The following is a 17,818-nucleotide window of genomic DNA, read 5'->3' as shown; positions in this document are numbered from 1 at the left end:
TATTGGTCGGTTCCTCCGTTCCTTAACGATAATTGGCTAAGTTGCTAGCCAATGCCTAGGCTAGCTCGCTCAGAGGAGAGGTAAGGAGCTAGGCTTTCGCATGTATTTCCCCAGCCTATTAAAGCTGAATGGAGCCGTATACTGTCGTTATAGTAATAAGGACAGTAAATATATATTTTGGATATTAGCTTTCGGTCTTCAAATTCAGTTGCATAAATTATTCCGAAATCAGTTGTCTATAGCCTTGTGCACTACTTCAGTGTGTGGTAGCCATGCTGAATGGCAACAGACTAACTGAATAGGGAGCAAGCCAGCCAATTGGCTTACCTCATTACACTTAGCGGCAGTCGGCTCTTAGCTGATTTGACAGACATTAAGAAAACAGAAATGCTACCTTTTTTATTGCTTGCTTGCTAGTAAGTTCATTTCCGTGTGTATTGGTTAAATAGTGACTCACCAAATATTCATATTTACCTCGTGTTTAACTCAGCACCCACCCACCCTCCTACAGAATGAAATATTTTGGGGGATATTAATAAAAGGCAGGATAGAATATTTCCCCTAAAGGAGAAATGTGGAAAAATCAGCCCCAGTCTCCCTGCCCCAAGGAGAAACTGAGGTGGCCAGCTTTTAGAAATGCAGTTTTGGTAATCCATTCAGAAAAACTGGGTCAGATAGGGACTCCAGATAAGCCACAAAATTAGGGAACCCAAAGGTTGACAAGATTAGCTCAGACAAACACCTAGGATTTGCATTTCCCCCTTTGCCTATAGAGCCAGCCATGACGCCTACTGTGACCCCATCGGAATCAAGAAGGTATAAAAACCTACCCACACTCAACTCCATTTGGTCAGCTGCCCCAGTTCATCAATAAACAATCTTTCCAATCAGCCTCCATTTTATTCCTGGCTTGGAAATGGCAAGAAAAATTGATTTTTCTTCCAACAACAGGTAGACCTTGATTTACAACAGTTTGTTTAGTGACTGTTCGAAGTTACAACAGCACTGGAAAAAAGTGACATAGGACCATTTTTCACAGAAACCATTGCAGGATATTGTGGTCACATGATCAAAATTCAGATGCTTGGCAACTGACTCATATTTATAATGGTTGCAGTGATCCAAGGTCAGGTGATCACCTTTTGTATCCTTCTGATAAGCAAATCAATGGAGAAGCCAGATTTACTTAACTGTGTTACTAACTTAACAGCTGCAGTGATTCATTTAACAACTGGGATAAGAAAGATTGTAAAATGGGGCAAAAGTACTTTAACCAATTTCTCACTTAGCAACAGAAATTTTGGGCTCAATTGTGCTCCTAAGTCAAGGACTGCCTGCATTACCTCACTTGCAATGCTAATAAACTGTCATTAGAAAAGAGTGTTAGATAAAATACAGTGATAGGAAAAACATGATGGAATAAAAGACTGCCTTTTTGTAAAGAAGGTTGCAATCCTAATAAAAAGTAAGGCCATGAAGAAAAGTATTTGTTAGCTGATGGAAAGAAATTGGTTAAAGCAGGGCCGGATTTTCCTATAGGCTAACTAGGCTTCAGCCTAGGGCCTCAAGATCAAGAGGGGCCTACACAGTGGTGGGATTCTGGGGGCGGGGGAGCCAGCAATTTAACAAAGGGTTGGGTGTTTTTTTTTTGTAATTTTATTGGCCCACGGAGCTTCAGCATAGGCTAATTGGCCTCCCGGCTCTCAGTTGATTTGTCTCTGCTGTTTTGCTCAGGGCTCTTCTGCTTCCTTGCAAAGAAACGAAACTGAAACAAAAGAAAAAAAGCTCTATTTAACTAGGGAATTGTAATAATTGAGATACTATTAATTGTATATTGTGTTGAAAGCAGAAATGGTTAAGTTGTGGTTTGGAGGAATATATGGGGGAAATTATTTGGTTTATTATTATTGGTAAATATAATTAATTGATTTGTAAGAAATTGGATTGCATGGAAATAATTGGAATATTCATGTTCATATTGATTAATATACAAAAAAGGTAGTTATATAACTAATTGATTTATATTAAAATGTTGAATTTATATTAAACAACTAATATTACATAATTAACCAATGTGAGGATGGATATAAAAATAGATGACAATGGGAAGGGGTATAATATAGAATAGAAGGGAAAAATTGAATTTGATTAAGATTAGAGATGAGGATGAAGGGTAATATTGATTTTTTACAAAAATAGATAAGGAATAAATATGGCAAAAAGGAAATATAGAAATTGTAAATTTAATTGAAATGACTAAACACTGTTTAAATTTGTGAACCGGCCAAATACTCTGTTCAAAGAAAATACATTGTATGTTTGTATGTGTGTTTCTAATTATTGTTATTTATTCATATTTGTTCTCTTTTATTCTTTAAAGTTTAACAATTCATTCTTTATCTTAATATCTTTATATTTGTTTGGGGTTGGCTTTCTTCCCTTTCATCTTTTTTATTGTACAGCAATCTTTCTCCTCAAACCTACCACCTCTCTCTTTTCTTTCCTTCTTACTTTCTCTTCCTCTCCCTCTTCTTCTCCTCCCTACTTCCTCTTCCTTTCTCCTTCTCCTCCTCTCTTCCTCCCTCTCTTACCCTCACTCTTACTCTAATTTCCCTTCCCTTCCTTCATCCCTCTCTATTGCTGTAATCCTTTAATGCATATGGACTACTCAGAGGGCTGAAAAAGTTATTTTTGACTGGTCCTCGCACTTTTGACCAGTCCTCGAACTTACGACTGTCCTCACATTTTACGTTTTTGCCCTATCTTGTCACCATGGTGAAGAGAAGCAGTTGTGAAATGAGTGACATGGTTGTTAAGAAAGCTGCACGGGCATAAATGTGAGGATGGTCATAAGTGTGAGGACCGGTCAAAAGTGCGAGGCCCAGTCAGAAATGACTTTTTTCAGCCCTCTGAGTAGTCCCTATGCACATAGCCACGCCCACCCGGTCACATGACGAGCTAGCCACGCCTACACAGTCATGTGACCAGCTAGCCACGCCCACCCAGTCACATGATTGCCAAGCCACACCCCCAACTAAGCCACGCCCACAGAACCTGTTGTTAAAAAAATTGAATCCCACCACTGGTGAAAGGGCCTCATAAGTGGAATAGCCTAGGGCCTCTTTTCATCTAAATCCGACCCTGGGTTAAAGACATTCGGCTTTAATAAGTGGTTGCAATAAGCCTCTATTAGACAATGGGGGTGGGTACATCTGGGACAAGCCTCTTCTATAGAAGTTCATTTAATACAGAAAGGAATCAGATTTTTCGTGTTTAATATTTACCCCTCGTCCCAGGAAAAATGGTGAGCAGAGCCTGAGGAAAGTCAACAAAAGCACTAGAATTTCACTAGGGAAGAATTCCTATTTCTTTGGCTGATTAAATAATCTGGATAGTATATAGACAGACAGAAGAGGGTCAACCTATTTTCCAAAGCACTGGAAGGCCAGACAAGGAACAATGGTTGGAAACTGATCGAGAGATTCAATTTAGAAATAAGGAGAAATTTTCTGACAGTAAGAACAATCAACCAATGGAACAGCTTTGCTGTCAGAAGTTGTGGGTGCTTCATCACTGGAAGCTTTCAAGAAGAGATATGCCAACCACTTGTCAGAAATGGTATAGGATCTCCTGATTGAGCAGGAGGTTAGACTAGATGACCTACACGATCCCTTCCAGCTCTGTTATTCTGTAAGTCTTCTGTAAGATCCATGTGTAATCTTTTTTTATTGACGTATGCTGCCCAAAGTCATTCTTCGTGATGGGCAGCTACTACAGTATATATAGATAGTCCTCAATGTGACTCTGGGAAGTACACCCCAAAAGGACAGTGTCAGAAACCTCACAGCACCAGAAACTTCAGAAAATAGTGCCAAGAGACTCAAGACAGCCCTTCCCCCTTTAAGAAAACCAAGAAGCACCAGCTGAAAGGAAAACTGAGCAGCCTGCTTAAAGAATGTTAAAGGCTGACCACGTAAGTAAAGCCATTAAGATAAGGGGAATCAGGCAACTCTCCAAGGTAAAACTAAAGGTCCCTTTTCCTGCCCCTTATTAAAGGATTAAACCCCTTATTAAGGATTAAACCCCAAGGACAGGGAAAACAAAAGACCTTGGACCAAGATTAACCCAGTAAAATAGGAAAACAAAACTCAGGGCAATCAGAAACTCATTACAACTCATCAAGCTGCAGGAACTTCAAAGGGGAATTAAGCATAAAGGGCTCAGATTCACACTTCCAAGCTGCTTGTAAGCCAGGAACTCTCCAGCTGTTTTTCCTTCTTGCCTTCCTACATTAAAAGAATTCCACTTTCTGGCAGCTGGCTTCTGCATCCATTTCTTCTCAGCGTCTGTGGTGTGTCCCAGCTGGGAACGAACTGGGGAAATTTCTTCCAACATGACCACAATTAAGCCAAAATTTCTGTCAAAGGTTGTAATGGTCATAAAGCAGGTCACTATGTGACCAATCCAATTTTACAACCTTTTTTGCGGTCATTAAGCAAATTTATTGTTCGCCATCGGCCGAGTTTTGCCTGAGATTGGAAGTAAAAGCTGGTTTGCAGCAAAACCATTGTAAATTGCAGTTGTGACTGCAGGGCCCTAAAAATGGCTGTAAACGTAGGCATGCTGCCAAGCACCCAAAATACAGTTGGAAGGGGGAGAAATCAGAACTCTGAATCCAGTACATGATCAGTTGTACGTTGAGAATCACATGTATAAATTTGATAATTGAATAGATAATTAACCAACACAGCCATAAGCTTCAAGGGTAAAGGCACAAATAATTGGGTGCAAAACATTGTGAATCAAAGCAGATAATACTAAAGCCTCATAGCCAGAATGGGGGAATCATAATATTTAATGCTAGTAGAAGACATAAGAGAAAGATGATGGCATAGAGAGAGAACTACTGGGATACAATTACTTCTAAGGACGCTTACAAATAACTGCCATTTTTTCTTCTGATTCCAGTATAAAATGCACTCAAAATTGAGTTGCACTCTCTTGTCTTTTTGTGGATTTATTCTTTATCTCCCTTTTTTAATTTTTCTGCATATACAGTATCCCAAGCAAACTAAGCATGAGTAATTAGCCAAAGTAGTTTCCTCCAATAATGCGATTTACTGGTCCATCCAGTTTTTAATTTGATCCAAGGCTGCAACATTGATCATGTTGCCATCTGCCCCACCAATGTTCTTGTCCCACATGCTTCCATTCTGTGCTCCCTAGACCCCGATTTCCTCTCTGCTTGGCTGTGGCAAGCACATGATTCCCAAACCAACAATTACAATCCATAAAACTAGCAGATGTTTTTTTCTGGAATAGTGCTATCTGTGGTGATGAACAATTAGCTAGATGCATTTTTACGTTTCCCTGCAATTTCTCAGAGAAAGCCACATGAATTGAGCAAAAGTGGTATCTCAAAATAGAGAAATATATAAAAGCCCAGCCAGTTTATTTGCAGCCTGGAAAAAAACAACACAGACCTGCCGTGTTAAGCATTAAGTGTTGAGATGAGTGACAAGAAGATCCTTGTTGGAGAGGGACCCCAGAGATTGGCAGCAAGCCACATCTTTATTGAGACCTCAATAATACATGTTATCTCTGGGGGAGCTCCTTTGTAATTGTTTTGGGACAGAATGTCTGGAATGTTTTTTTGGTGCCCCAGAAGAAGCTGATTTTGCATAGTAGCTATCAACCTTCTTGTGGGGGTGAAATGTTTCATGTTCTGAGACTTTCATGGTTACTTTTCTATGACCATGGGAGTGTCCTTGTTTTGAGTGTGCATCTTTAGGAAGAGAGTCTTGCTTATGGTTCAAAATGCCGTTGGCTTGAAAACCAGAAGTAGCTGAAGGAACCACCAGAGTTTGAGAAGAAGCTGATTTCTGGAGGGATGCCCTAGAGCTCCGCTTTGTGGAAGTGGGTTCTTTCCTCCTCCGCACCTTCGCCCAAACTTTCCTGATGCATAACAAGAACCTTTTCAGGATGTTGGGAGGCTTCTGTGGGGATTTGGGTTGGTTTGCCTCTGGGGCTGACTTTCGAATTCGTGGCTGGGACTCCATTTTAGGTGAACGTGGAGAGGATCTGGGTGTTGTTGCTCTGGATGGCCTGGAACCAGCCCTGTGCCGTCTCGCTCTCAGGTCAATTGCCTCTGTAGATCTCTGCCTGGCTTGGTGAGATGGCCTCTCTGGGGCCCATGATGGAGGTGCTGCTTCATGGGCATTCCTGCTTCTGCTCCGGCTCCGGCTCCTGCTTTGACTCCTCTCTTGCTTGGAGGGATGTTCTTTACTGTGTTGCAACTTTGATGCATCCTTTCCTTGCACCAGGCCCCATTTGCTGGCCTCATGCCTCTTGATCTTAAGGAGGAAGCCCAAGTTCATGTAAACCTCCCCCTCCTGTACAGTTAGCCGTGGATAGACAAGGAGGCAAGGGCCGTGCTGTGGATGGGGATGCGGGCAATAAGGAGCGCAGCGGCCACATAACAAGCAAACAGGATATTCTACACTTGGCTGGCTACCCCCATTCTCCAGACCTTTAGCCAGGCACATATGTAGATCCCGTGTAGCTTGCTCTGTATCTAATGATTCCACAATGGCATGGGCCAGACACTGAGACTTGGGAAGGCTCTTTGCAAGTTTGAAACTTTCCTGATGCAGTTCTATTTGTGCTTTGTGAACGCAAGGCAATTCCAGTTGGTTCTGGCACATGAAAGTAGGGTCTAAGAATGATGTCCGAGCAAAGCTAGGAAGGTCTCCATTCTCTTGGGGGGCTTCTGTCATGTCATCAGCCCAGCTCAATCGGTGTGTCTTTCGGTCAAGCATCAGGCTGATCTGAGTCTCTGCTGGCTTGCCCTTGGGACTGCCTGATCTTCCTGCGCTTTCCTTGGAGGTACTTGTTTTTTTGCTATGAACGTCTTTCTCCTTTTTCTTGGGAGTTTTGGGTCTTCCAGGCTGCTTTGTCAAAAGGCTCTGGTTTTGTGCTAACAGGTTAAGTACCTCTGTTAACTCCTCCTCGGGGGTCACACTATTCAGATTTCCATCTGTTGGTACCTTGAGACTGCTGTGGCTAGTAGTCTGACAGATGATGAATGGGGGAGGCAGCAAATCTTTGGAAGAAGGTACAGGAGTCTGAGTGCGGGGTCCGGGGCTTCTTGCCCTGACAGGTGGAAGTTTGGGTGGAGTTTGACGAACTTTGGGGCTAGTTGAAGGAGGGGTGCGGCTACGTGACCTTTGACCCATGGAGCGCTCCTGACCTACCCAATGCACCACCTCATTTTGTGGGGTGATGCCAATCTGCACATTAGTTGGTGCCTTGAGATTGCTGTGGCTAGTAGTCTGACAGATAATGAATGGGGGAGGCAGCAAATCTTTGGAAGAAGGTACAGGAGTCTGACTGTGGGGTCCGGGGCTTCTTACCCTGACAGGTGGAGGCTTGTGGGGAGTTTGACGACGTTTGGGGCTAGTTGAAGGAGGTGTGTGGCTACGTGACCTTTGACCCATGGAGACCTGCTGCTTTACCCATTGTACCATCTCATTTTGTGGGGTGATGCCAGCCTGCACATTGGTCTCTTTGCTGGGCACCTGAGAAAATGGTGATGCTTCCTTCTGCCACTGTAATGGTGGTGCTTCCTTCTGCCACTGTAATGGTGGTGCTTCTTTCTGCCAATATAATGGCGGTGCTTCTTTCTGCCACTGTAATGGTGGTTCTTCCTTTTGCCAATATAATGGTGGTGCTTCCTTCTGCCAATAGAATGGTGGTGCTTCCTTCTGCCAGTGTAATGGTGATGCTTCCTTCTGCCAACGTAATGGTGGTGCTTCTTTCTCCCAATATAATGGTGGTGCTTCTTTCTCCCAATGTAATGGTGGTGCTTCCTTTTGCCAGGGTAATGGTGGTGCTTCCTTCTGCCAATGTTTCTTGTGGATGTGCCAGTCAAGCAGCTCCTGCTCTTTGTAGTCCAGAAAATAAATCCTGCCTCCAAATCTCTGAATGTGGACAGGGCTGCTTCTGACTGTTGAAGGAACCCTTGGCGTCAGTTTGGTCAGAGATTCAGATGTTGGAGTACTTCTTCTCCGCTGCTTTTGCTTCTGGTGCCGCTGGAAGTCCATTGGGGGATAAGAAGATGATCTTTGGTGTGACTTCTGGAAACCAGTCTTGTAGGGTCTGGTGACATGCCCCTGCCACACTGGAATTTCTTGTGAAGCAATAGGGACTAGGGAGGGAGGTGTTCTAGACCGGCTATGGCAGACATCTCTGGTTGATGAATGGGCCCAGCTGTACAGAGAGGTGATGGAATTCAAAGTGGTGTTGGATGCAGAGCGTGAGATTCTAAAAATGGGATGGGAGGCAGGAAAACAAAACAAAACAAAAAACAAAATGGTCAGAGCAGCCATTTCTCATGAAGCTTAATTATACAGCATCCCATCCCTTGCTATATATTTATTTTATTTTTATTCATTTTTTTATTTGTATCCCGCCTTTATTGTTTTTACAAATAAGATGGTGAACGTATTCAGCTGTAAATTAATCAGCTTAGCTTCCGATACCTCCAGCATTGGGGAGGATGGAGGGGTGTGAAGCTGATAGGTACCATTCCCACATTGAAAAGACCCATATTTCTTCCAGCTAAAGTGTACTGTATCCCCTACTTTTGGCAGGGCATGTTGAAGATGGGTCATTGGGAAGGCAGTGGACTTACAGTCCAAATGCTATTCTCTTCCTCTGTCAGGATCAGACCCTGCTTTATGTACATGAAAGCAGTTGCCTCAGGCCACAAAAGCTAGGCATTCAATAGTGATCTTAAGTCCAGAGAACCTCAATTAACAGTATATACAAATACTTACAGGCCAGAAGTCCTCTAGCTCAGGGATCTTGAACCTTGGCAACTTTAAGACTCCCAGAGTTGAAGTCCACAAGTCTTAAAGTTGCCAAGGTTGGAGACCCCTGCTCTAGCTGACACATTAAAAATGGCTGGGTGACTTTGGGCCAGTCACTCTCTCCCAGCCCAATTCCCCTCATAAGGGTCTTGTGGGGAAAATAGGAAGAGGAAAGAGCATTAAGCATGCTTGCCGCCTTGAGTTGTATATGAAAAGGTGGGATATTTTTTTTAAAAAGGGGGTGGAGCTTTGATCACATGGTTGCGGCCACCATCTTGACATTTTAAACTCTCCCTGCAGAACCCCTGCCTGTAATCTATGTGATACAGTATTGCTTTAAAAACTGGAAAATGGGGAGAGGTGGGTAAAGCTATCCGGGAGAGCATTTTTTTTCAGTTGTTGTACTTCAGTTTTTGGACTTTTGGAGCCAATTTTTGGACCCTAATTAAAATTATTGTTTGCTTCATTCCTGGTCCTTGAATATACTGTGGATCGGTACTAAAATCAGTTACAAATAGACCTTGTGTTTGCTGTCCATATCTAATATGGGAAGAAAGTGACTTCCTTATCACTCATGACTTATTCTACGTCATTCATGCCATGCACATCACACACCAGCCTTGGCCATGCCTGATCTCAGTAAACCCCAGGTCACAAATAAAGAACCAGAACCTTTCCTGCCCATATTGACACTTGGGCTGAACTGGCTAAATGCATCTCTCATTAGAAAATATCAGCAACTCAATCAAAACTATAAAAACTCAATCAAAACTCAGTCAAAACTATAAAAAAGCCCTCAGGACATGGACATTTACAAGAGGATAAAAAGAGGATAAATTGGCCTAAAGTGACAGCCATTCAAATAAACATTCCTTTCAGTATGTGAGATTACACCAATTAATAAACAAACGATCCCGTTCTCTGATTTCCCCCTCCAGCCTCAATGTTCTAGCACCGTGATGGCGAACCTATGGCACGCGTGCCTGAAGTGGCATGCAGAGCCATGTTGCCTGGCATGCATGGTGTCACCTGTTCCTCTTACAGGTTTCTGGTGCGCATGCAGACGTGATGAACAGCTGGTCTTTGTGCGTGCGCCACTGCCAGAAACCGAGAAGAGCTGGTCTTCCATTTTCTGGTGTGAGCATGCACTCCGGGCAGCTGATTGGTGCATGCACATGCGTGGCAGTAACCAGAAGACTTGCTGGCCAGTGCACATGTACGCGCCGGAAACTGTAAGTACATTTTACGGCATGCGCATGACCCCTCGGTAATTCCTCTTCTTGGTCGCTGGACCAAGCTGGACCTCCGCATAGCCCTTGGGAGTCTGACAAACAATAGGATACATTTCTTGCACAGGAACAGGAAACTCTAGGGCAAGGCCCAAGAGAGGCTATAAATATATCTCACTCTCCACTCCATGTAGTCAGCTACCCAGAATCACATGTGCTTGGTGGTTCTGCTTCACCATTAAACCATCATTTGAAGCAGCCTCCATGTTTCCAGTGTCTTTCTCCCCACTTGGAACTGAACCCAGATGGACATTTCTTCCAACAGAGTGAATACAGTATTGTTCATTGGTACATTTAGGACTGGCTTCCACTTGATATACCGTAGAAGTCTGTTGTACAACTTGTTGGTATGAGGCATAGCTCTAGTTTCAGCTGAAGTAGGCTTTTCATATTGTTTGAATATGAAAAATATTTTAGGAAAGCTTGTAGCTCTATAGGACACTTTTATTGGACATGTTGTTTTGATTTTGATTTTTGATTAACTCTTTAAAGGAAGAGCTATCTTAACATATTTTATTAAGGTTTACATTAAATTAACATATCTGAAAGCCTTTTTTATGGTTGGCTGGAAGAGTGTGCGTTTGCTTTTTTTATCACAGTGCCAAATGTTAATAAGAATCAAAAGCAAAAAAAAAAAAAGAAAAAAGAATGTGAATATGCCTGCTAAAAAGACTACAGCATTATCTGCTGAAAAGAAGGTTTCAAGCAATTTTACTAATGTTATGCAGTCCAGAACTTTGAATTTCTTGAACAGAAATACACATCCAGCTACTTGTTCCGACTTTTTCCATCACCATTTACTTATTCACTTAGAAAGCTTTAGCTTACTTTTATATTTAAAAAACACTCCATTGCTTAGTAGAAAGTGTCTCTCCTAACCCTAACCCCCTCCCTGCATAGGTCTTTGCTTTCAAGAAGTTCTATCAGGGTCTTACGGTTTACTGATACGTTGCATTTGCCAGGTGAGGTACTCAATTTTCTTGTCCAAAACACACAGAGTCCGATAGAGGCTCAAATTGTTGCAGGACCTGACAAAAATGGGAGAGAGGCATATGTACATTGGGGAATAATCTAGTGGTGAAATCCAAGTTTTTTTACTACCGGTTCTGTGGGCATGGCTTGGTGGGTGTGGTGTGACTTGGTGGGCATGGCAGGGGAAGGATACTGCAAAATCTCCATTCCCACCCTACTCCAGGGGAAGGATACTGCAAAATTTCCATTCCCACCCTACGCCAGGGGAAGGATACTGCAAAATCCCCATTCCCTCCCCATTCCTGGGGGAAGGATATTGCAAAATCTCCATTCCCACCCCACTCTGGGACCAGCCAGAGGTGGTATTTGCCAGTTCTCCAAACTACTCAAAATTTCTGCTACCGGTTCTCCAGAATCTGTTGGATTTCATCCCTGGAATAATCTATCACATGCTTATAACCAATACCTTCTTGTTGGCTTTCCCTATTATTTTTTGGGCTAAGATGGCAATAGGGCACCCTTATTATATTTTATTTTTTATTTGTTTTTATAAATAGCATTTATCTTTTTCAGAAAGTTCATTTCGCTCCCCTTCATTACAATTATTTTACAGCTATCTTTTCCTTTGCCCCCCCTGTTATTCTGTAATTGCTGTTTCCTTCCCAGAATTCATAAAATATGGAAGGCTGCATATTTGAAAAAAAATCAAAAAATGTATTGCAATCTTTCCATCTTTAAAGCGCTCCATGACTTAGGACCTAGGTACTTACGAGATCGCCTTCTGCCACCGATAGCCTCCCACTGGCCAATAAGCTCCCACAGAGAGGGACTCCTCAGGGTGCCGTCGGTCAAACAATGTCGACTGGCGAACCCCAGGGGGAGAGCCTTCTCTGTGTGGGCACCTGCCCTCTGGAATGAATTGCCCCCGGAGATTCGTATGATCCCTGACCTAAGTACCTTTCGCCGTGCCCTTAAGACTTTACTGTTTCAACAGGCTGGGCTGGCTTAATAACGAATTTTAATGGGTGTTTTAGTTTTTAAATATAGGGCCAAATTATTTAATATGTTTTAAATTGTTTTTAAATTTTATGGATTTACGTATTTTATTGTGGCTGTGCACCACCCTGAGTCCCTCGGGAGAAGGGCGGTATAAAAATTTAAATAATAAATAAATAACATTTAAATAATAAATAAATTAAATAAGTGTGAAAAAAATCTCTTAAGTAGAATTCCTCTTGACACCTTGGCCTTTCCCTTTCCTCTGTGATCCCTTGAAGTCTCACTGTTTAAGATACCTTATGGTAAGGTAAAGGTTCCCCTTGCACATATGTGCTAGTCGTTCCCAACTCTAGGGGGCTGTGCTCATCTCTGTTTCAAAGCCAAAGAGCCAGCACTGTCTGAAGACATCTCCATGGTCATTTGGCCGGCATGACTAAATGCCAAAGGCACACGGGACGCTGTTACCTTCCCACCAAAGGTGGTCCCTATTTTTCTACTTGCATTTTTTTACGTGCTTCCGAACTGCTAGGTTGGCAGAAGCTGGAACAAGTAACAGGAGCTCACCCAGTTATGGGGCACTAGGGATTCGAACCGCTGAACTGCCGACCTTTCGATCGACAAGCTTAGGGTCTTAGCCACTGAGCCACGGCATCCCTTTAAGATATTTTATATTGTACCACAATTTTGATTCAATGTTTGGCCAAGCCATAAATAGAACATTTCCTTAGGTGTGCCTGGCAAGTATCTACAGTATGTCAGTTAAGTAAGCAAAGAAAAGGCCACATTCTTTGGCAATACCATCTGTTCATATCCAAAGGAAAAATCATTAACTAAACTGGACATGAAACTCTATCATGCATATCCTTGTATCTTTTATGACTTTTTACCTTACGCTTTTCTTAATTATAGGTAGACATTCCTTACTCAAAGCCTCATACAGTCATTGTTCAAAGTTATGATGGCACAGAAAAAAATAACTTTGCAATTAAGGTTCATGTTTATGACCTTTTCTGTTTCAGTTATGTGTTTAACATTATAGTCAGTTAGTGTACATTGTCCTGTGTCTGAATTTTTTTGCTCTCCCCCACCCTGGAGAGATTGAGGAGAATGGGATTACAAGTGAGTAAGCAGGTACTCGTGCCAGCTGTTTGCCTAGAGTCTTCAGGGCTGGGAGCTGCAAGTATGCTAGGTAGGTAAACAGTACTAGCTCATAAATCATAAATACTATGAAGATAAGAGCTGAGTCTGAAATGTCCTTCCAAACAACTTTAGCAGAATTGTTGTGCAACAGGTGCTGTTTCTAGGCAGCAATAATCTTATTCTTTGGAACATACAAATGGCTTATTAAGGAACATATCAAGTAGGTGGGACTACTTACTTCTGTTCTGTGGCTGAGCTTATACCCTTTGTCCTCCCTGGATCTATGCTTGTGACACTTATTTTTTCCAGGGATGCTGCAGTAGGAGAAATAGAGAAGAAAGGTTGCTGTTCCAAGACTCAACCTCCCAATTACTACAAGCAATGTTTCTCACCCTTGATACATGGTAAATATGTAGACATCAACTCTCAGAATTCACAGCAAAGGGCATGTTGGCTGGGATTGCCAAGGCACCCCAGTGCTATGGGACTAAAAAGAAAGAGAAAGTGAAATTGTGTGCATCACTTACCTATCCATTGTGGTACTCTGTACTTGCTCTGCTTTTTGTTGCGAGCCTGTAGAAGAAAAAGAAGAAAAGGAACACACATAAGAAGAATTGCTCTATAGGAAACTATGAAGAATTGTTCTTTTCTGTTCCAAAGGGTACAATTAGATATAATAATAGCAAGTTTAATAATAGAAGAGAAGGTTTTGCCTGAACATCAAAAGAACCTTATAATTTGTCCATTTTGAGAACTTTAATAGTGAAAACAATTATTTAAAGGAATCATTTTTTCCATCACTGATGTTCTTAAAGCAGACATTAGACATCCGTTTGTTGTGGATGTTCTAACACTGGATGGGGCTAGATTAGATGGTCTACAGCAGGGCTGTCAAACTCCCGGCCTCTGGGCCGGATGAGTCATGCGCTGGTCATGCCCATGCCCAGTTTGGCGAAGGGAAAAAAAGTCCCGATATGTCTTGTGATGCTGCTGTGTCAACGGGAGTTTGACACCCCTGGTCTACAGGATCCGTTCTATCTGTATGATTATATGGTAAATTAAGAAATATGTCACCTAAGATTACTTTTGTATCACCAGTGTTTTCCCTCTCAAGTCCCTCATAAAACAGTTTAAACTTGACCTATAATTTTATTCATTTTTGCAAACCTCAAAATTATTAATACTATGAGCCAATTGGTTTTTATTCTCCTTCTCTCCAGCTGGCCAATAAAATAATGTAAAACAAAAAGATTGTGTATGATCTTAGCTTGTTTCTTAGCCAAAGTTTCCCAGGTTTATTTTGTTATAAGTTGGCATCTTTTTCAACATCTGGGCTTCTGGACACCATTTTTGAAAGACATATGATTCATTTTAACAAACAGAAATCATATATATAGTAGACTTTAAAAACAGTCATATTTTCTATAATCCCTTATTACGGAAGACTATTATAATGACTGCAGGGAAAACCAGTCTCCTACACTACTTTTAAGAATGAGGAAAACCCCATAAAAATGGCTTTCTCAGATTTGCCTGGTGCTCATATGCAAGGAAGAAGCAAGGACAGAAATCATACTGATTTGCTTTAATCGGTTATCATTCTGGCATTCTCTGATCATAAGTCCAGATGAAACAAAAGCAGGATGTAAACCAAACCAATAGTCATGTGGGCAAAAGTTAAGAGTGGATGGCACAAAAAGACCTTATCCAAATAAAGATGAAGGTGTACTTTCCTCCACAAAGGAATATGAAATGAATTTTCCCTGTGATTTCTTTTTCTCAGAGCAGAGAAATATTTTTCTCAAGAAAAATGTGAGAATAGAATACTTTTTAAAAATATCACTTCTTGACTTTTTTTATTGTAGTAAAATTATTCCCAACTTTAAAAAAAAGCTAAACAAACTGTCACAAAAACAATAGAACCAAGCTCTCTCTCTCTCTCTCTCTCTTTCCCACCGCTTCCCAAATAATTCCACAACTTTACATAACACAAAATATTTTTAATAATTGGTTAATATGTTCTAGACCCAGTCATCAAACATGATGAAAAGAGACTCTACTATATTCATAAAACAGGTACATAGTCTCATGAAATAAGCCTTTGCTTTCTGTCAGATAGATAATGATCTGGGAAGTTATAGCTGAAGTTTAAGAGCCACTTCTCCCTTAAAACTCCTAAAGAGCTGTTATGGATCTTTTTGAATTGAAGTAAACAAAGCATATGACAATAGCTTGTCATATCAAGTATTTAGTAACAGCCTCTACTCTTCTTCAAAATCAGAACCAAGACCAGAAATTTAAGCAACTTCCACTGAAGAATTTGATCTTACCTGTATTTGTTTCACCTTTTTGAACGCCCAGATAGTAGCAGGCACAAATATAATGGCAACTAGCAGAAACAGTAGCAGGTGGCAGCAGTCTGAGATGACATTCTGCAGGATTGTCAGCATGGTGCTGGGGCCCAGCAGCTGCTCTGTCAGCCTCTAGGCTACAAGTTCTTAGGGCTTCCCATCTGAGGTCATGCTTGCATCACAAATGTCTTTTGCAGCCCATTTTGCTTGGCTGAAGCCTTTGATCAGCAGACAACATCAAAATTAATTACATTCAGCCCACTCAATTTATAAACGGCAAAGATATTAGGTATAAACACTAGTGCTGCTTATAATTTGCTTGTTTATTCACTCATTATTTTGACCTCACTTTTTTGCTGTAAAATTCTAAGGCATCTCACTGTAAACATGAATCCAAATCAGGTAAGAATTCAAAGCTGAGAATAAAACAGATGTGTGCCAATTATTTATTTATTTATTTATATTTTTGTATTTATTTTATTTATTTGTCAAGCACGTATTAGATGGTAATATATATAAGTATAAGCATGAATTGAATACATAAAATGAATGTAAATAAAGGGAACATTAGGAGAGGGATGGTAGGCGTGCTGGTGCTCTTATGCACGCCCCTTATTTAGTCAGGTCTATCAAATACTTTTTAAAAACCATTTTCAAATGACACTTGTATTAGAGACCTATAAAGTTTCACAAGACAACTGCAAGCTTTTTGATTTACAAGGATTCCCCATCCCCACCCCGCAATTATTACTACAAAATACAGAAACAGAAGACAACAGAACTAGTTTGGTCTATGATGGCGAACCTATTGCACATGGACGCATGCCTCCCACCGGCCAGCTGACTAGTCTGCAGAGATGTGTGTGCATATGTGTGGGGGACTGGGCGGAGGGGCATGCACGAATGTGCAGGAGGCAAGGGGGGTTGTGCGCGCATGCAAGGGAGGCCGGGGGGATGTGGCGCACCCCCCCATGCCCCATTTTGGGCCTATCAGGCCTCCCTGAAGCCTTCTGGGACCAAAAACGGGAGGGCGTGCACATGTGTGGCAGGGTGGGGGGAGCATGGGGGAGTGGGGGACGGGGGAGTCACACATGCATGCACTGGGGGGAGGGGAAACATGGTGCACGTGCATGCACAGGGGGGCAGGGTATGCAGGAGGCATTGCATTATGGGTGTGGGCGCGCACTGTCACACACACACACACACACGGTCTTGGCATCCGAGGAAAAAAAGGTTAGCGATCACTGGTCTAGTGGGTAAGATACTAGATCACAAATCCGGAGACCATGAATTCTAGTCCCACTTCTGGCTTTCCAGAAATAGGAGGAAGAATGAGTATTTGTTGCCCTGAATTATTTACAAAAATAATAAAGGTGGGAAATAAAATATTGTATTAGATATGTAGATCAGCTTTTTCCAGCTTTGTAGAACTAGCCTGGCCCCATTTATTGGGGATAATGGGATTTAAAAAATAAATAAATAGCAAAATAAAACAACTAGCACTGACAAGAAAGAAAAACAGAGAAATGGTATTATTGATGATTAAAAATACCCTAGAAAATATGGTGATTTAAATGAACATGACTGAAAAAGCAAAAAAGCTAAGTAATTAACAGAAAGAAAAGGCCCATATAGTAATTAGTGATAGACCATTCATTAAATCCTTAACTGATCCAGCATGTTGCTTTATATTTTCATTCTTAAAGCACAGTAACTTTTTGATAAACAGATCCATATCCTGGATCCATTCCTTGAAATCGTGAAGGTAAATTTCTTTCGTAAGAAACTTTCCTAATCAATTGGGTGAACATTAGCCTCTGGAAGGCTACGAATTCTCTCTGCCTCCCCAGAAGCAGAAAATTCTGCCCTACTGGCATAGACGATTACTGTAATGTTTAAAATAAAGAATGCACATTTGCAGGGGTATCACTAAGGATAGGTAGAGAGGACGAAAACTGTCACGTAGGCAACTACCTATTCAGTGGCGCTAAAACTAGCCTGAGCTCACCCATTTTAATATGTCCCTTTAAAAATAAAGAAACATTTTTCTCGTTGGTCTTCAAACTAGGCAGCTTTAAGACTTGTGGACTTCAACTCCCAGAATTCTCCAGCCAGCATAGCCAGCATAGCTGGCTGGAGAATTCTGGGAGTTGAAGTCCACAAGTCTTAAAGCTGCCTAGTTTGGGGACCCCTGACG

At 41.6% G+C, this 17,818-nt stretch overlaps 1 protein-coding gene across 1 annotated transcript; it reads right to left on the bottom strand.

Moving 5' to 3' along the window:
* Window positions 1-5,435: 5,435 nt before the first annotated feature.
* On the bottom strand, window positions 5,436-17,739 carry LOC117667662 (uncharacterized). The gene is made up of 6 exons (XM_034421205.3): window positions 17,630-17,739; window positions 15,601-15,839; window positions 13,798-13,843; window positions 13,509-13,584; window positions 11,095-11,187; window positions 5,436-8,322 (listed from the first exon to the last, which is right to left on the bottom strand). The coding sequence occupies exons 2-6, from the start codon at window positions 15,718-15,720 to the stop codon at window positions 5,583-5,585; spliced, it is 3,075 nt and encodes a 1,024-aa protein (XP_034277096.1). The 5' UTR covers window positions 15,721-15,839; window positions 17,630-17,739; the 3' UTR covers window positions 5,436-5,582.
* Window positions 17,740-17,818: the final 79 nt, after the last annotated feature.

This window comes from Pantherophis guttatus, chromosome 1, assembly GCF_059756535.1.
Source record: "Pantherophis guttatus breed Tessera chromosome 1, ASM5975653v1, whole genome shotgun sequence".
NCBI classification, from domain to species: domain Eukaryota; kingdom Metazoa; phylum Chordata; class Lepidosauria; order Squamata; family Colubridae; genus Pantherophis; species Pantherophis guttatus.
Note: the sequence above shows the minus strand (reverse complement) of the source record. Positions and strands in the feature narration are given on the sequence as shown.

Excerpts from the sequence above, each read along its gene's own strand:
- LOC117667662 (XM_034421205.3), bottom strand. The coding sequence starts at position 15,720 with ATGCTGACAATCCTGCAGAATGTCATCTCAGACTGCTGCCACCTGCTA. Across the intron at positions 13,844-15,600 it reads AAAAGGTGAAACAAATACAG|GCTCGCAACAAAAAGCAGAG; the intron begins GTAAGATCAAAT and ends TTTCTTCTACAG. Across the intron at positions 8,323-11,094 it reads ATGCAACGTATCAGTAAACC|AATCTCACGCTCTGCATCCA; the intron begins GTAAGACCCTGA and ends TCCCATTTTTAG.